This window comes from Nerophis ophidion, linkage group LG14, assembly GCF_033978795.1.
Source record: "Nerophis ophidion isolate RoL-2023_Sa linkage group LG14, RoL_Noph_v1.0, whole genome shotgun sequence".
Taxonomy (NCBI): Eukaryota; Metazoa; Chordata; class Actinopteri; order Syngnathiformes; family Syngnathidae; genus Nerophis; species Nerophis ophidion.
This window is the reverse complement of record NC_084624.1, coordinates 35,131,686-35,152,036: the sequence shown is the minus strand read 5'-3', so window position 1 is coordinate 35,152,036 and position 20,351 is coordinate 35,131,686. Positions and strand designations below refer to the sequence as shown.

Sequence of the window (20,351 nt, the reverse complement as noted above, 5' to 3'; positions counted from 1 at the left end):
CCGGGTGGCGGGGCTCTCCCTTAGAGATAGGGTGAGAAGCTCTGCCATCCGGGAGGAGCTCAACGTAAAGCCGCTGCTCCTCCACATCGAGAGGAGCCAGATGAGGTGGTTCGGGCATCTGGTCAGGATGCCACCCGAACGCCTCCCTAGGGATGTGTTTAGGGCACGTCCAGCTGGTAGGAGGCCACGGGGAAGACCCAGGAACCGTTGGAAAGACTATGTCTCCCGGCTGGCCTGGGAACGCCTCGGGATCCCCCGGGAAGAGCTAGACGAAGTGGCTGGAGATAGGGAAGTCTGGGCTTCCCTGCTTAGGCTGCTGCCCCCGCGACCCGACCTCGGATAAGCGGAAGATGATGGATGGATGGATGGATAATTACTGTTCAATTATATACACAGTAAAGGTATGTGAAATATCCTTGTACACATGTTAAACCTTTGCACCAATTATATACTACATAACAAACAATTATACTTCCATTATATTTATATCCCATATTTAGTTTTTAATTAACATTGATCATAGGCCTACTGAAATGAGATTTTCGTATTTAAACGGGTCCATTCTATGTGTCATACTTGATCATTTCGCGATGTTGCCATATTTTTGCTGAAAGGATTTAGTAGAGAAAATCGACGATAAAGTTTGCAACTTTTGGTCGCTAATAAAAAAGCCTTGCCTTTACTGGAAGTAGCAGACGATGTGCGCGTGACATCACGGGTTGTAGGGCTCCTCACATCCTCACATTGTTTACAATCATAGCCAGCAGCAGCTAGAGCTATTCGGACCGAGAAAGCGACAATTTCCCCATTAATTTGAGCGAGGATGAAAGATTCGTGGATGAGGAAATTTAGAGTGAAGGACTGGAAAAAAAAAGGCAATTGCAGTGGGAGCGATTCAGATGTTATAAGACACATTTACTAGGATAATTCTGGAAAATCCGTTATCTGCCTATTGTGTTGCTAGTGTTTTAGTGAGACTGAATAGTACCTGAAAGTCGGAGGGGTGTGGCCACGGGTGTGTTGACCCAGTGTCTCTGAGGGAAGTCACGCAGCTGCAGCAGGACGGAAGCTCCGCTGATGTCTCCGGTAACAGCCGACTTATTACCACAATTTTCTCACCGAAAACTGCCGGTTGACATGTGGTCGGGAACCATGTTCGCTTGATCACTCTGATCCATAGTAAAGCTTCACCTTCGGGAATTTTAAACAAGGAAACACCGGCTGTCTTTGTGTGGCTAAAGGCTAAAAGTTTCCCAACCTCCATCTTTCTACTTTGACTTCTCCATTATTAATTGAAGAAATTACAAAAGATTCAACAACACAGATGTCCAGAATACTGTGTAATTATGCGATTAAAGCAGACTACTTATAGCTTGGATCGGGCTGGAAAATAATGTCCGCTACAACCCGAGACGTCAAACGCAAGCGTCATCATACCACGACGTTTTCAACACGACGCTTCGTGGGAATTTTAAAATTGCAATTCAGTAAACTAAAAAGGCTGTATTGGCATGTTTTGCAATGTTAATATTTCATCATTGATATATACTGTATTTCCTTGAATTGCCGCAGGGCATAGAGTATGAGCCTGCCTTGAATTACTGCCGGGTCTCAAAATAATTAGCGCATGCTTAGTATTACCGCCTGGTCAAACTCGTGACGTCATGAGTGACACTTCCCATGTCATCATTTTCAAAATGGAGGAGGCTGATTTCAATTCCGGTAATTTGAAATCGCATAAAGGGAAGAATATTAAGAGCTATTCAGTAAGATTTAAGGTCCAAGCTTACATCGCACCCAAATTTTTACTGCATACCTTTGGTAAGTGCCGGAGTGAGAAGAGGTTTTAAAATAATTAGCCCATGCTTACTTTTACCGCATGCCTTTGGTTAGCGCAGGAGAAGAGGTTAATTAGCGCCCTGGCGGCAATTCAAGGAAATACGTTAAACTTGACTGCGTGGTCGGTAGTAGTGGGTTTCAGTAGGCCTTTAACTACTGTGTTGATTCAAGAGTGATATATTTTTCCAATACATTGGTCTTAAAGTTTTTTGTTAATGTGTGAATGGAACTGGAATATTTTAAAGAATGTGAGACAATTCTACTACCGAAATTATACCTCGTTGTAATATACTGTAACACTACAATGCTGCTATCTAGTGGTACTTTTTGACATTTAATGGAACACATTTGTGTTCCCTTTATTGAATGGTTCAACTTGGTCGGTCACATCATGTTTAGCAATATAAATGACACAAATTAAATATCAACATCCTAACATATTGCGAAAAATCCCGAAAAGATGACAATACCTCCACGTGACAGCTTTATAGTGTGTTGCTATGTTGATCTCCTGCCAGAGGAGGCGCTATTGACACCCTCGTGGCGCCGCCGCCATACCGTAGAAGAAGCTATTTTGTAATCTAAAGATGGCGCAACCCGGTGTTTTACTCGTGCGTGTGAGAGCGCTGTGTCGCCTCAGCAAATGTCTTCAAACGGGAGGACCAACGGCGTCGAACTGGGGTTGGCACATGCGCTGGTGTCAAACACCTACCGCCAGCTTTAGGGTTTACAGCACGTCACATTTCCAATATAAAGAAGGTGAGTGAGAGGGGCATGCTAGCTGCTATGTGATAGCTTCACGTGCCAAGGGCATCATCGCAACTTTCATTTGCATATTTCTCTGACGTCATCATGTGTGTGACTTTCTGCCTGCTCATTAGGGAACATTAACTCCAACTTGCTGGATGAGTTTCCGGACCCCAAATGTCTCCTCCATAACACGATCTCTCGTTCATCGGGAGTCAAAGACCTGTCTCACCTCATCCAGTACACCTGCACCGAGGGAGATGGCGTCAAGGCAAGAGCGCTAACCACCGCTCGGCCTGTTCAATTGTCGCGTTACATGTGGCGTTGCTTTTTTTGTGTAGAGAGCCACTGTTACCGTACTCTGGCCCTGCAAGTTTGAGAAAGAAGGTTTCGCCTCCAGGAAAGTAGATGCAGAGAGATTCGCTGCGGCTGCTGCTTGCCACCAGCTCAAAGTAAGATTTGATGAAGTGTTCACCTTAAAGCATACTTGCCAACCTTGAGACCTCTGAATTTGGGAGATGGAGAGGGGTGTTGAGGTGGGGCTGGGCGATATATCGATAATAAACAATGTATCGCGGCTTTGCCTCTGTGCTGTATAGAAAATAACTATATCGTAATATTTGAGTATACATTCTCACTAGGGGTGTGGGGAAAAATCTATTCGAATACGAATCGAATACCCTGTTCGATTCAAAATCGATTCTCATTTTTAAATTTATTTTTTATCAATCCAACAAACCACTACACAGCAATAAAAGTTAAAGGCCTACTGAAATGAGATTTTCTTTTATAAACGGGGATAGCAGGTGCATTCTATGTGTCATACTTGATCATTCCGCGATATTTCCATATTTTTGCTGAAAGGCTTTAGTAGAGAACATCCACGATAAAGTTCGCAACTGTCGGTGTTAAGAGAAAAGCCCTCCCTCTACCGGAAGTCGCAGACGATGACGTCGCAAGTGGGGGGGCTCCTCACATATTCACATTGATTTTAATGGTAGCCTCCAACAAAAAGTGCTATTCGGACTGAAAAAACGACAATTTCCCCATTAATTTGAGCGAGGATGAAAGATTCGTGTTTGAGGATATTGATAGCGACGGACTAGAAAGAAGAAAAAAAAAGAGTTAAAAAAGAAACGCGTATGCATTGGGACGGATTCCGATGTTTTTAAACACATTTATTAGGATAATTCTGGGAAATCGCTTATCTTTCTATTGTGTTGCTAGTGTTTTAGTGAGTTTAACAGTACCTGATAGTCGGAAGGGTGTCTCCACGGGTGTCTTGACGCGCAGTGTCTCAGGAAAGTCAACAGCAGCTATGGAAGACACAAGCTCAGCTTTTCTCCGGTAAGAAGCGACTTTTTAACCACAATTTTCTTACCGAAACCTGATGGTTGACATGTGGTCTGGATTCATGTTCGCTTGACCGCGCTCTGATCCATAGTAAATTTCTCCTCTCCGGGAATTTTAAACAAGTAATCAATGTGTGTTTGTGTGGCTAAAGGCTAAAGCTTCCCAACTCCATCTTTCTACTGTGACTTCTCCAATATTAATTGAACAAATTGCTAAAGATTCAGCAACACAGATCTCCAAAATACTGTGTAATTACGCCGTTAAAGCAGACGACATTTAGCTGTGTGTGTGCGTAGCGCTCATACTTCCTAAAAACGCGTGACGTCTTGCGTACACGTCATCATTACACGACATTTTCAAGACGAAACTCCCAGGAAATTTAAAATTGTAATTTGATTAACTAAAAAGGCCGTATTGGCATGTGTTGCAATGTTAATATTTCATCATTGATATATAAACTATCAGACTGCGTGGTGGGTAGTAGTGGGTTTCAGTTAGGGCTGGGCGATATTGCCTTTTTTTAATATCGCGATATTTTTAGGCCATATCGCGATATATATTACGATATTTTGCTTTGGCTTTGAATGAACACTTGATGCATATAATCACAGCAGTATGATGATTCTATGTGTATACATTAAAACATTCTTCTTCATACTGCATTCATATATGCTACTTTTAAACTTTCATGCAGAGAGGGAAATCACAACTAAGTCAATTGAACAAAAGTGTATTTATTAAAGTTATTAAGCAATGGCACAAACATTCAAGTCATTTCCAAAACATATATTGCAAGCTTGTCAGACATTTTAAGTGTCAAATAAAAATGAGTTGTATAACAGGAAATCAAATAGTATTCGTTCTTCACTATGTGGTATGTTACTAAGGATATGAAATTCTCTTCATTCTCTAGCGAGTGACTTTACAAACGATGCTACATATTATTAGTAATGCTACTTTTTATAGCAACGCTTCCCCCCGCCCCATACTTGACAAATTACGGTTGTCTGTTCGACATATTCCCACTTGAAGCCGAACCACTGCCAGACAATGAAAACCCTGCTGTTGTTATTGGGAATTAAGTCTTCATTTGTTACCAGGTCTGCACCATCTTTCTCTCGTACGGCTACGTTAGCAGCTAACATTAGCCACGTCGCTACCTCTCTGCCCTGCGAGGGCGTGTATGTGACGTATGTAAGCCTGCTTGTCTGCGAGAAGGAGAGACAGGAAAGAGCGAGGAGAGCCTGAAGTGTACGCCCGCAGCTAAAAGTCCTGCGTGTGAACGTATATTCGAATATTACGATATAGTAATTTTCTATATCGCACAGAGACAAACCCGCGATATATCGATATATCGCCCAGCCCTAGTTTCAGTAGGCCTTTAAAGTACCAATGATTGTCACACACATACTAGATGTGGCAAAATTATTCTCTGCATTTGACCCATCACCCTTGATCACCCCCTGAGAGGTGAGGGGAGCAGTGGGCAGCAGCAGTGCCACGCCCAGGAATCATTTATGGTGATTTAACCCCCAATTTCAACCCTTAATGCTGAGTACCAAGCAGGGAGGTAACAGGTCCCATTTTTATAATCTTTGGTATGACCATATGACCATAACAATGCAATCCAATTCCAAAACCAAATCTGACCCAGCAACACTCAGAACTGCAATAATCAGAGCAATTGAGAGGAGACACAAACACGACCCAGAACAAACCAAAAGTAGTGAAACAAAATGAATATTATCAACAGTATCAATATTAATTATAATTTTAGCATAGCAGTGATTAAAAATCCCTCATTTACATTATCATTAGACATTTATAAAAAAAAAAAAGAATAGTGTCACAGTGGCTTACACTTGCATCGCATCTCATAAGCTTGATAACACACTGTGTCCAATGTTTTCACAAAGATAAAATAAGTCATATTTTTGGTTCGTTCAATAGTTGAAAAAAATTTGCATTATTGCAATCAATTGATAAAACATTGTCGTTGACAATTATAAAAGCTTTTTTTTTTTAAATCTACTATTCTGCTAGCATGTCAGCAGACTGGGGTAGATCCTGCTGAAATCCTATGTATTGAATGAATAGAGAATCGTTTTGAATCGGAAAAATATCGTTTTTGAATCGAGAATGGCGTTGAATCAAAAAAATCAATATATTATCGACTCTCAACCCCAAAAATCGATATTGAATCGAATCGTGGGACACCCGAAGATTCGCAGCCCTAGTTCTCACGCAGTTGCTTTTAGCAGCGGGCATTACACTACGAGCGTTTCTCACTCCTTCTTGTCTCTCCTACTCACAGAGATGTAAAACAAGCCCACCTTCTTACGTACGTCACATACTGTCGTGCGTCTAGCATCATATGCCCTCGCCGAGCAAAGAGGTAGCAGCATGGCTAACGTTAGCTGAGGCAGGTGGTGCAAGCGGAGCGGTGCGAGTGACATTACAAGAGAGAGAAAGTGCGAAACTGATCACAATTGGGGAAGAACATTTAATGGCCAAAAAAACAGCAAGGGGTCCATCATCTGGCGGAGGTTTGGCTTCAAGTGGGATGATATTCAGCAGACAACAGCAATATGCAAAGTATACAGCAAAAGTGTTATTACAAAAGGTAGCAGCACTACTAATTTGTTCTTTCATTTGAAAAGTCACCCGCGAGAGAATGAAGAGTATTTAATAAATACAGTTTTGGTAAATTGACTTAGTTGTGATTTCCCTCTCTGCATGAAAGTTTAAAAGTAGCATATATTAATGCAGCATGAAGAAGAATGTTTTAATGTAGACACATAAAATCATCATACTGCTGTGATTATATGCATCAGGTGTTCATTCAAGGCCAAAGCAAAATATCGAGATGTATATCGTATATCGCGATATGGCATAAAAATATCGAGATATTAATAAAAGCCAATATCGGCCAGCCCTAGGTTGAGGTTTAGGCAGCATACCCCTTCCCCTTCGAGCTGTCCTGGACGAAATGAAATTCTTTTTTCCAATCATTTTGTGAACTTGCAAGCGTATTTCTTCTTGTTACTTGTCGTCGCCATGTCTCTTCTTCGTTCTTCTGCTTCGTCTCTTTCTTCTTGTATGTGCAGTTGTAGGGCTGGGCGATATGGCCTTTTTTTAATATTTCGATATTTTTTAGGCCATGTCACGATACACGATATATATCTCGATATTTTGCCTTAGCCTTGAATGAACACTTGATGCATATAATCACACCACTATGATGATTCTGTGTCTCAACATTAAATCATTCTTGTTCATATTGCATTAATATATGCTCATTTTAAACTTTCATGCAGAGATGAAAATCACAACTAAGTCAATTTACCAAAATTGTATTTATCAAACTGTTAATAAGCAGTGGCATAAACATTCATGTCATTTCAAAACAGAAAGGGCAAGATTGTCAGAGACATTTTAAAAGAAGCGATTAGTGTGGTGCACTTTTGTGCAAGATCTCACTAAAATGACATATCAAAACAACACTAACATTAAAGTGCACTTTTTAAACTGAACGCCACTACAATAGTTTAAAACAAATAATGTGCACTTTGCGCATGATTTTGTGGGCGTATGTTACCGAATGGAGATGTTGACATGCGGAGTAAAAACTCTTCATTCTCTAGCTGTCGTCTTTAAACGATGCTACATATTAGCAGTAATGCTACTTTTGGTAGCAACGCTTTAGCACCACGCTTGACAAATTACGGTTGTTTGCTCGACATATTCCCGCTTGAAGCCAAACCACCGCCAGATGAAGGACCCCCTGCTGTTTTTCTTGGGAATTAATTCTTCCTTCATTTGTTACCAGATTCGCACCTTCTTCTTCTCATATTACCGCTAGCACCGCAGCTAAGGTAATCTATGTCGCTACCTCCCTGCATCGCGAGGGCAAATACGTATGTGACGTATGACGTGACAGTATGTGACGTGTGTAAGAAGGTGTGCTTGCTGTCTGTGAGAAGGAGAGACAACAGAGAAGAGCCTGTAGTGTAATGCCCGCAGCTAAAAGCAACTGCGTGAGAACTTATACTCGAATATCACGATATAGTCATTTTCTATATCGCACAGGGACAAACCCGCGATACATCGAGTATATCGATATATCGCCCAGCCTATGCAGTTGTGCACTGAGCTCCATAAGCTGTAGATGTTATTGTAGCGTCCCGGAAGAGTTAGTGCTGCAAGGGTTGTGCTTATGTTGTGTTACGGTGCGGATGTTCTCCCAAAATGTGTTTATCATTCTTGTTTGGTGTGGCGCATATTAGTAACAGTGTTAAAGTTTACAGGGCCCCCGTCAGTGTGACCTGTATGGCTATTGAGCAAGTATGCCTTGCATCACTAGTGTGTGTGCGTGCGCGTGTGCTCGAAATTAACGTCATTATTAAAACTGTTAAAATATACAACGTGTCAGCATTTCTTAACATCTCCGCGTTAAGACCAAATGTTAACCCCGTCCAACAATGTATTATTATGTGACTGGGCCGGCACGCTGTTTATATAGAGGAAAAGCTGATGCCTGGACAGCATGCGGCTGTTAAGGCGTGAAGGTTTCAGGTGAGAGAGGACGCTAAAGGCAGTGCCTTTAAGCCACGCACCCAATATTTTTGTCCGGGTGGAAATCAGGAGAAATTCGGGAGAATGGTTGCCTCGGGAGATTTTTGGGAGGGGTACTGAAATTCGGGGTTCTCCCGGGAAAATCGAGAGGGTTGGCAAGTATGCCTTATAGCACCGTCACCATTAACTATCACATTCCTGCACAGGAAATGGGTGTAATCGGCCGAAAAAATCAGCTCCCCAGAAATAGCTTCAGCAGATGGAGAGGAGTGAAATCATCTCTCTATGATGTCGATGAAGACCCCCCGATTGACGAGGTCCAAGATTCTACAACAGAATTGTCGCCACCTCTACCCGAAAGCCGGTCAGATTTTGCCGAAGCGCTTTCTCTCTTCCCTTCTCCTATAGGGCTGTTAAGCAAGGTGTTGCAGGTGGCCACTGGCGGTAACAACATCAAAGTATGTAGCATTCCTAGCTAGCATCCGGCTTATGAATGCTGTGTTACTCGTTATATTTTGTTGAAAGGAGCAGATAGAGTACAACATAAGCGGAGGGAAGCTCAAAAGTTGTGAGCTGACCCTGCGCTGGCCGCAGGAAATGACTTTCACAGCGAGGGCGAGCAACAAGGGTGAAGCAAAGAAGCGGGCAGCGGCTCTTGCCTGCATGCGACTGAAGGTGAGAAGCCCCATTGTTCTCTCACGTTTGATGGAACTGTTGATTGCATCACATGTCATCCTGTGTAGGAGCTCCAGCTTCTAGATGGGAACAACAATCCTCTCACTCATGCCGGGTACCACAAGGAGAAGGTGAGGGAAGCGGCAAAGAGTGGGCGGCGTGCTCTTCAGGTGCAAGTCCCGGACTACCTTAAGGAATGTATGAGGGAATATCTCGCACAGGTATGTTGAAGATAGTTGTTTATTTCCACTGCAACAATAGCATCCCCAATATTTTGTCAGTACTAGTAGAGTGGAAAAACAAGTAGACTGGATATGCTAAATTGTGATTCATTGTTTCCATTAAACCAGTGGCCCGCAGCCCGGTACCAGTCCATGGATCGATTGGTACCAGGCAGCACAAGAAATAATCAGTTATTTCCGTTGTATTTATTATCTGAGCCCGAGCAATCTTTTATTTTGAAAAGTATTTTATTTAGAAAAATGATTCTCTGTTATATCTTGGTAACTCGAGCACCAAAATTTAACCCAGCTAGCAAAATGAGTAAAAAACTGATGTCTTTGGAAAGTTTCTTTGTGAAGGGGAAAAGGCACAGTGAAGAGAGAGAACAGCAGCCTACGACTTCCAACAAAAAGAAAGCTTTTAACAGACAATACCAGGAATCCTACTTCAAATATGGATTTATCGCAATAGGTGATTTCCACACTCCAAGCCCGCTCTGTATAATATGCGGCGACCGGCTCTCAAACATTAGCGGGGGTTTTGTGTGAGACTGAGCCTGCGCCTTCATTCACCAAGCTGGTGCACGATCACGCTTTTAAAAGACTTCAAGCGCTATTTCACAACTTCAAAGGACCCACAAACTGCCAAGGAATGGATCAGCAACCCATTTTTCAACAAACCAGGTGAATCCAGCATGTCTGTGCAAGAAGAAGATCAACTGCTTGAGATAGCAAATGGCCGCATCCTTAAAATTGTGTTTGAGACAACAATGTTCTGGATTAAACTCATGGCAGAATACCCTGAGATCGCCACCACAGCACTGAAAACCCTGTCGCCATTTCCAACATCCTAACGGTTTAATGCGGGATTTTCTGCAGTGACAGCCACCAAAACAAAAAAAAACGGAGTAGACTGGACATAAGCGACACACTTCGGGTGTATTTATCTCCCATTACCCCCAGTTGGGACTGTTTCGTTGCAGAGAAACAAACTCAGGGTTCCCATTGATTTAGAGTTAATGTGAGTTAAAATTCTCATGCACTTCATATTTGTTTTTAAAGGCCTACTGAAACCCACTACTACCGACCACGCAGTCTGATAGTTTATATATCAATGATGAAATATTAACATTGCAACTCATGCCAATACGGCCGGTTTTGTTTATTAAATTACAATTTTAAATTTCCCGCTGAGTTTCTTGTTGAAAACGTCGCGGAATGATGGCGCGTTTGTGACGTCTCGAGTTGGAGGGGACATATTAGCCCAGCACCATACAAGGCTAAAAGTCGTCTCTTTTCATCGCATAATTACACAGTAATTTGGACACCTGTGTTGCTGAATCTTTTGCAATTTGTTCAATTAATAAGGGAGGTTATAAAGAATAATGCTTATGGTGGAAAGCGATGGATTGCAGCTGCCTTTAGCACCTAAACACAGCCTGTGTTTCTTTGAAGCTTTAACACAGAGCGGTCAAGCGAACATGTTTCTCTACGTCAACTAGCAAGTTTTTGGATGGGAAAATTGTGATATTAAATCGGCTCTTACCGGAGACTTCAGTGGATTATGCGACTTCCTTCTACAGCTCAAAAAGGCAGCTGTGATCTTGGCTCCTCCATTGGCTTCTCTGAGAGACACTGGCGTTCACCGCAGCCATCCGACTTTCAGGTATGACTTTACAATCTCACTAAAACACTATTAAAACAATAAGCAGATAAGGGATCTTCCAGAATTATCCTAGTAAATGTGTCTAATTACATCTGAAACTGTCCCACTGCCGCCGCCTGGAGCCGTCGCTTTTTTTTTTTCTCTAGTGCTTCACTCTAACTTTCGTTATCCACAAATCTTTCATCCTCGCTCAAATTAATGTGGAAATTGTGGCTTATAAACAATGTGAGGAGCCCTCACACCGGTGACGTCACGTGCACATCGTCTGCTACTTCCGGTAAAGGCAAGGCTTTTTTATTGGCGACCAAAAGTTGCGAACTTTATCGTCGATGTTCTCTACTAAATCCTTTCAGCAAAAATATGGCAATATTGCAAAATGATCAAGTATGACACATAGAATGGACCTGCTATCCCCGTTTAAATAAGAACATCTCATTTCAGTAGGCCTTTAATGTTGTGTCTGCATCTTATTTTGAAGGCACATAAACGTTACCATAACAACCAAAAACAGCAAGGTTAGGGCAGAAGTCGCCAACTGAGGGAGGTGAGGGAGAGGAGAGGAGGAGAGCTTGTGAGTCTCAGGCACACAAACATGCAGGAGGCTTATCTGACGGTTCAAACTGGCAATTTTATTTCAGGTGTTGAAAAATAACATTCATAAAGAAAGAAGTGTGGAATTGCTGGTTCTTGTCATTTATATATTTTTCCACGTGATTTTTTTATTTATGTAATGAGTACACAGTGGATTCCCGTTTATTATTATTCAACCAATTGAGTCAGCCATTAACAATATTATACTATCATCTATTTTTGGCGATTGACATCACTCGAGTAAAACTTCTGAACTCTGATCACTAATCACTTACTGGCTTCCTCATTATATCTGATAATAGCTTGGGAATCTCAATGAGATCTACATTATTTTGATCAAATCTATTTATTTGCAAACTTTGAAGTGTGTTTGTGTGCGTGTGTGCGTGCGCGCATTTTAAATTGTAAATGGTTATACTTGTATAGCTTTTTTTTTTACCTTTTTGTAAGGAACTCAAAGCGCTTTGACACTATTTCAACATTCATCATTTCACACACACATTCACACTCTGATGGCGGGAGCTGCCATGCAAGGCGCTAACCAGGACCCATCAGGAGCAAGGGTGAAGTGTCTTGCTCAAGGACACAACAGACGTGACTAGGATGGTGTGTGTGTTTATAGCTTCTATACAGAGGCAACTTGTTTTTCCACTCTACTGGTAAGTTAACCTAATTATGTTTGTTTGATTTCTTCTTGGCAGTACCCAGTAGATGCAGAGCTGCTGAAACTCTGCGAGGAAGGGAAAGAAGAGCAGATAGCAAAGGAGGAAGACAACTTGGTGATAGACGCCATCACAGGAAAGCCATACAGGCCGCTGTCTCCACAGGAGGTCCAGTACCTCAACGACCACCTGCAGAACAAGTGGAAGAGTGCCTCCCCCGGCCTGAGTGTGACGCTGCCAGTGGACAGCCATCGGCAGCGCGTCATCTCGGCCGTGCAATCTTCCAGGGCGGTCGTGATTGCCGGAGAGACCGGATGCGGCAAAACCACACGTATCCCACGATTCCTCCTGGAGGAGTGCGTGATGGCAGGGCAGGGGGCTCAGTGTAACATCTTGGTGACCCAACCTCGCCGAATCAGCGCTGTGTCGGTCGCCCAGCGCGTTGCCCAGGAGATGGGCCCTGCTCTCAAACGCTCTGTGGGATATCAGGTAGGTAGTAATTTACATCCTTCCCAATGATTTTAATAGGTTTTCACATATATCTGGAGTGAGTACTTGAAATTATTTTATTTCTATCTGATTAAAAAATGATTTCATATACTCCATCATGCTTCAGCTTATAAATAAATGAATAACTGCACGGCGAAGAACCCGCTATTGATGGCTTTTGCCTATTGTGAATTTATAAAGGCATAGAACGTCAATGTTTTCACATTCACAAGCTTTTTCACTCTTTTAGCCTAATGTCAGTTAGCGTGGCTGGCTAACGTTACAAACTAATATGTAATGTATTAAATAACTTATGCAGAATTTGGGGAATTTTCTCTGGCCCTACCTGGTTGAGTTAGCATCTGGAATCCCTCGGTCTGAAGGGCTAGATTCATACCTCCTAGTCCTCGTTTTACCAACTACTCCTATATGCAAAGATTAATCGGGACACCACTACCCTTATGCGCAAAATGTAGAGATTCTCGGGTTAAAAAGTAGCACGATGGGTGTATTGGGACTGGCCTTAAGTGAACCAGATCACTCCATTTTGCCTCAATTGTCCCAATTAATCTATAATCAATACACATTAACCCATTTCATAGGTGAGACTGGAAAGCAGACCACCAGAACAGAGCGCCGGAGCCTTGCTCTTCCTTACAGTCGGTGTCCTGCTGAGGAAGCTTCAGTCCAACCCCACTCTGAAGGGAATAAGCCACGTGGTGGTGGACGAGGTGCACGAGCGTGACGTCAACACAGACCTGCTGCTCGCACTGTTGCGCTCTACCATGGAAAAAAACGCTGACCTGCGCGTGGTGCTCATGAGCGCCACCGGAGACAACCAGCGGCTGGCTCGCTATTTCGGGGACTGTGTTATTGTGAAAGTACCTGGATTCATGCATCCTGTTCAAGAGAAATATTTGGAGGACATCCTGGGAGAAATGGGGCGCCGCTTGCCTGTTGAAAAGAGCGATGATGCCTCTCCAGATCTGGATCTTGTTGCTGATGTCATTGAACACATTGACAGACATGGACAACCAGGTACCGAAGTCACTCTCTGGCTTTCCGCTTGAATAAAAAATTTAGATAACAATTGTGCGCCCTTCTATAGGTGCAGTGTTGTGTTTCCTGCCCGGGTGGCAGGACATTAGGACCGTTCAGCAGCTGCTCGAGATGAAGCCGCACTTTTCCTTTGGCTCTCAGATGATCCTGCCGCGTAAGACCACAAATATGTCTTTAAAAACACACATTTTAATGACCTCATGTTAATTTTTTTTTTTTGTTTCAGTGCACTCTAGTTTATCAGTGGCAGATCAGCAGGCGGTGTTCGATCACCCCCAAGAGGGCCGAAGAAAAATTGTTCTGGCCACCAATATAGCCGAGACCGCTATCACCATAGATGATATTGTGCATGTTGTGGATTCAGGAAGCCACAAAGAGCATAGTTACGACCCATGCACTAAAGTAAAGCCTACGAAAATGCACCTTGCTGGGTTCATTTCAGAAAATAACTCTTCTTGATTACCCTCTAGGTGTCTTGTCTGGACACGGTGTGGATATCTCAATCCAATGTCACCCAAAGAAAAGGAAGAGCGGGGCGCTGTCAACCGGGACAGTCGTATCATCTGTTCTCACGAAAACATCTGGACTCTATGAGCCTTTTCCCCATTCCGGAGATCCTGCGCACCCCCCTGGAGAGCTTGGTGGTTCAGGCCAAAATTCACAGTCCAAAATGCAAGGTACCTGAAGAGACTTGTTAGTTTTTTTTTTATATATATACTGTTAGCCCATTAAGGAGACTGATTGATGCATCTCATTGTGTCTTTGGAGGCTGTAGAGTTCTTATCGCAAGTGTTAGACAGCCCAGAGCAGGGAGCGGTGGCAGACGCTGTCCAAAATCTGCAAGATATCGGTAAGTGCTAACATTTTTTTTTCTGTCATTGATATGCATTTGATTTATACTTGAACCAAAAGCTTTTATGTTGTCATTTTTTTTTCTGTTTCAGTGTAAAAAAAATAAAAGAACAAATTTAGAATTAAAAATCCAAATAGATTTACTAAACACAATGCATATTTGAAAATAAAACAAGAAACATATTTCTAATGAGAAGCCACTCATTATTACATTAGTGAAAAAAACCTTTATGACGAAATAAATCTACAAAAAGATGTAATTTAAGACAAAAAAATTAATAGTCAGATTTTATTGATGGATAAAAATCTTTGAGATTTACCGTATTTATCGAGTTATAGAGCGCATCGTTTTTTTAAAGGGGAACTACCTGTACTTTTTTTTCCCCCCCTAACGCTCACAATCATGAGACAATAAGTATTTCATTTTTTTATTTTTACGATTTTAAAGATAAAAAACGCTTGAAAGACAAGGCTAACTGGAGTCACCGTTCTAGTCTTCAAAGCCCTCTAAAACAATTTCAAAACCCTTCAGCATTGTTTTACACGGTGCAAGTCTAACAGACACGTTTATAACAATATGTAACATGTTCGATATGTACTGTATTTGTATTATTTTAATTACTTCCGGGAATTATTTTTATAGGTCCTTTTTTATTTCTGTTTCCATAGCAGCGTACGTCTGACTTCGGGCAACGTGTGTCCGTACTTTTGGAATCAAACACAAGTGTTTTTTCTAATAATGGCAGACTTTGTAACAGACAACAAAGACAACTATTTTTGGACAAATGAGGATGTATAACCTTATACTTTTAAAGCTAAATATACTGCTGCTTATAGAAGCGAGGACAAAGGAAGAGTGAGACGTTGGAGCAGACGGAAGCCTGGAGAGGGGGATGAAAGCGATTTTGACTCTATAAATATGGACTTGGAGGCAAACTATTTTATATAAATGGATTGCTAAAACAAACTCAACATCCTAGGCCAACTGAACCACACGAACAACTGTCCATCAAGTGAGTCGCTTTAAAATCGGTCACGATACACGCGGCACACCATGTGTGTTAGTACCACTACAGTATGCTGTCTTGCTAGCTCAGCTGTGGACAAACCGTGAATTGTGGGCTAATACTTTACAGATACTGTAATATGATTGTTCATTTCTTTCAGTCAGTACAAATTAGTGTCGTATCAGTGTTGTTTTAGAAGCTAGCTTTGCTCTTGCTGTTATGCTTTTACATCTAATACCGTAGCACGTCGATGTGTTACTACGATGGAAAAATAGTTCTTCAGTGTTCACTCTTACAATAACAATGGCTATTTTACGGGTTACGGAACGTAAGTTAATTTTTTGTGACGGTTTTTGAATGCATTTTTAAAGTGACTTAGAGGTAGAATTGATTGCTCCCTTTAGCTGCATTGCTAATGTTTTTTTTCATATGTTAAAAAGCCTCAAAAACCCTTTTTGTCTTCTTGTCTCATGATTGTGAACGATGGGCAAAATTTCAAATAAAGTGCAGTTCCCCTTTTAAGCCGCACCCACCGAATTTTAAAAGAAAATATATTTTTACATTTATTATCCGCAGGGCAGAATTGTGGAGTAGATGTTAGTGCTCGTGCCTCACAGCAAGAAGGTCCTGGGTTCAATGCTGTATGGAATTTGTATTTTCCCCCGTGACTGAGCGCGTTCCCTCAGTACTCTAGATCAGTGGTCCCCAAGTACCGGGCCGCGGAAGATCTTTTCATTCATTTTTATAAAAAAATAAAAATGTTTTAATTTATTTTTATTAAATCAACATTAAAACACAATATACACTTACAATTAGTGCACTAACCACAAAAACCTCCCTTTTTCATGACAAAGAAAAAAAAAATGGATTCATAGCAGAAACGCTATGGACAGTTATTTCTGATTTAAGGCACGAAACAGGAAGTACATTTTCAACCTGCAGCACCTGCACTATAACCTTACTCTCGCCAGATCCTTGTAGTTCTCTGAGCTCCACACAAGGATCTGGGATCGTGGGTATTGCAGACTCCCAGGTGGGATTTCATAGATGTGACGTAGTGCCAAAGCGTCCGTTTGCTTCAAACAACAATGGCGGCACACAGCAAGGAGTCGTGTGCTGACATTGATTCTGCTATTGCAACTGTTTTGTCGAATATCAAATATTAATTCTTTAAAAGATGAACAGATACATTTTTGCTCTGTCATTATCCAATATGTCGGCTGTTCTGTTTTGGATTTCCCAGCGTCGCTCTCATCAGCATCACGGGTTGATTCTGATGTGAGTGGTTGAAGCAGCACGTCATTCAAGATAACAGACAAGTGGTTTATCCAATTACATACAATGATTTTTTTACAAGGCCCCGCCTTCTGAAATACATCTATTGAGAAGTCCCAGATCCTTGTGTGGAGCTCAGTGAACTACAATGATTTGGCGAGAGTCGGGTTACCTGCACTAAGCAAACTCGTCCAAAGCATGGCACCATAGCACAAACAATAAGTCACTATTTCTGCTTCTTTGTAATATGAAAACTATTTGTAGAATACAAAACCTTATGGCCGTCAGCGAAGAAAAATCCCTCAATTAACCGTTTCAAAGCATTGGAAACAAATACATGCTTATAGTTCAGAAAATACGGCAAGTGCTTTATATTAAAAAGTGCAACATTTTAATTGTAAAATATCATGAACACAATATTTTTTTCAATTTGTATATTTCTTTAAAAGTCTGGTAAATGATCCTTTAGTCCCTCAAAGGCGAACCAAAACACGGTTTATAGATGGACGAACAAGCCCAAATACGGACGAACAAGCCCAAATACGTGGAAACTTATTTAAAACCGTTCTTTCATGTTTTCTCTTCAGGAGTTCTTGACAGGTCCGAAACGCTGACATCTTTAGGAGAGCGTGTGGCCTCCATGTCATGTGACCCACGTCTGGGCAAAGTTCTGGTCCTGAGCACAATGTTCAGGTGTGTCCTACCCATATTGTCCATAGCTGCCTGTCTGACCCGGGATCCTTTCTACAACAGCCTGCAAAACCGATCGTTGGTCACCAAGGTGAGGTTCACATGGAGACATCTAACCTCATAAACATTATTGTCTTTGTATCTTCTACTCAAATGGGTTTTGGCTCTTACCAGGCCAAAGCCAAACTGAGCGGCTCCAGCTGTAGTGACTACTTGGTGTTCAGCCGAGCCGTGTTGGGATGGAGAAGGCTTCAGCAAGAGGGCTACCGCGAGGAAAGAGACGATTATCTACAAACGAACATCTTGTCAAGGCCTGCCCTCCGATTCATCAATGGTCAGTGAAAAACATGCGGCATAAAGACACGCACAACAGGTTGCATTAAATGTTCTGTTATCTTTCTTGCAGGCTTGATTTCTCAGTTCAGCGACAACCTGCGCGAGGCTCAGCTGGTGTCCCATGCTAACGAGTGTCAGCGTTACTCTTCACGCCTCAACGAGCACAGCGAGCAGGAGCAGCTTCTGAAAGCGCTGCTGCTGGCTGGACTCTACCCCAACCTCATCCAGGTACCCACAACCTTGTAGAACCAAATCATATCCTACTTAATCGCCTTAAATGCAAATAAAGAACAAATATGAATAGAAGTGTTTAGGCTATGTGTCAACATGCATTTTTTAAATAGAGGCTGTCGCGTGCATTTTTTAACTGTAAAGGGGCCTGTTACTGGCCAATTTCCAGAGCTTCCTGATCTGTCAACGCTTGCACCACAAGTCAGCCACTTCTATTCTCTACTTCACGGCAATTTTTGTGGGGGCCCAAACTTTTTACCTCCAAGGGTCAAAGTGAAAATGTGCCAAACGCTGCGATCTTAAGTGTACATCTGCACGATAAGTAGTTAAATCCCATACCGCCATTATTTAGGTGGTGGAGATCATCACATCTTATAAATGCAACTTGCTAGCCTTGCAGACATCTAATCAATGATTGTGTGAGCTTAAGCGTATGAATATGTAGTAAACTTTGGCGGATGAAACGACTTGTCGGGCTAGTGTTGGCCCGCAGGCCCAACTTTGGGCATCTCTAATTTAAAAACACATTAAAAACAACTTTTATCCATCTACTTTCTTCATTATTGAAATATGAAGCTGCCCTTTTCATCTTAGCTTTGCAACTTGGGTGACATATTTAAGGGTTACATAGCCGTAACTAAATAAGCCTCTTTTTCCGAGTTAAGGTTCCCTTATATTATTTTTCACTAACACTTTAATTGCACATATGTTGGTATTGTTGTAATATTCTCTACAACTCAAAGTCGTAAAACCGCAGTATCACGGCAGAAACTCCATGCTATGTTTGCAGCATCACATGCGCTGATGGATCAGGCAGTGCCAATTAGTTACATTAAGGAAGGTATTCCTGGAAAAGGCACAATGACATAGCTAATCAAGCATAAAGACAATACAACTTCTTGTAAAGTTAGCTTACTGTACTATTTTATGTCACAATTGTTTGCAGTGTTAAATAATACACCAAAAAACAGACCAATTTAAAAAAAAAAAACTTGAAAGAAGATAGCTGCTTACACTGTCAGGCGAATGTTGCAAGCCAAAAATAAACAACTTATTGCGGTTTAGTGGTATTTAAAAATTGTTATTGACAAAATGCAGAAATCAAGTGTAAAATGTGAACTTTGAAGGTGAAGAAGGGCCTTGTGGCCAAAGGGGGGCGCTTCCGTCCCAACCGCCTGTCTTTCCGCACGCTTAGTGGCCAAGTCCTGCTTCACCGCTCCTCCGTGAACAAGTGAGACATGCTCTTAAATAAATTTAGGAATAAGTGTTCCATTCCCTAACATGTTTTTATGGGTTTTTAGAGGAAACGAGGCGCTGCCTTGTCGATGGCTCACCTTCTTTGGCGCCGTCAAGTCCAGCGGCGTTGTTTTCATTCGCGACTCGTCCGCGGTGCATCCACTCGCCCTGTTATTGCTCACAGATTGTGACATCAATGAGACAGGTGAGCGCAGCTTGAATGCCATCTTATCAATTTTCTCCTAAATGTTTTTTTGGTTTTTTTCTATGTGTCAGTAAGTGGAAACATGGTGGAGGTGTCCTTCCATGGTCGCTCGCTCGTGCGCTGTCAGCTAGCGGCCGACACGTGGGAGCTTCTGTGGGAGCTGCGCACGTCTATTCAGGCCATGCTCCAGCGCAACCTCAGCAACCCCAGGAACGCAGCCATCCACCAGGACCAGGACGGCAAGCTTGTCTCGCTGCTGGTGAATCTGCTCAACGACACCAACCAGAAAGCGTGGGCTTGTAATGACAGAAACGACACAGAGGTGGACTGAGGACGGAAAGGCAACAGAAGGTGACGCCGTCGTATTTATTGAGCTCTTGAGATAATGCAAGTACCCTTTTCGATGGGTACTTAAAATATTGAACAATTCAAGGCTCCACATTGTCCAGTCTGGGGAATAAAATCATGAACTTGGGTTATGCAGCCCCATATGTATTGCTTTATTAGAAGCAGAAGTTTGTTGATGTTCATTTGTAAATAAAATGACATCTGATTGACCTAATATTGTTTATATATGATTCTTTAAATATAATCGTATCATTATGTACACTGAAACAGTTTTAGAGCTAATGCCAGTGTACC

At 42.1% G+C, this 20,351-nt stretch overlaps 1 protein-coding gene across 1 annotated transcript; it reads left to right on the top strand.

The window, feature by feature from the left end:
- The first annotated feature begins 2,390 nt into the window (after positions 1-2,390).
- dhx30 (DEAH (Asp-Glu-Ala-His) box helicase 30) lies at positions 2,391-20,271 on the top strand. Its single transcript, XM_061920542.1, has 18 exons — positions 2,391-2,598; positions 2,721-2,857; positions 2,928-3,038; positions 8,721-8,972; positions 9,040-9,189; positions 9,258-9,410; positions 12,369-12,818; positions 13,421-13,856; positions 13,927-14,031; positions 14,104-14,279; positions 14,348-14,554; positions 14,646-14,727; positions 17,599-17,792; positions 17,876-18,035; positions 18,108-18,265; positions 19,396-19,499; positions 19,570-19,709; positions 19,781-20,271. Exons 1-18 carry the CDS (start codon positions 2,427-2,429, stop codon positions 20,038-20,040), a joined length of 3,447 nt encoding a protein of 1,148 aa, XP_061776526.1. The 5' UTR covers positions 2,391-2,426; the 3' UTR covers positions 20,041-20,271.
- The last annotated feature ends 80 nt before the right edge of the window (positions 20,272-20,351 follow it).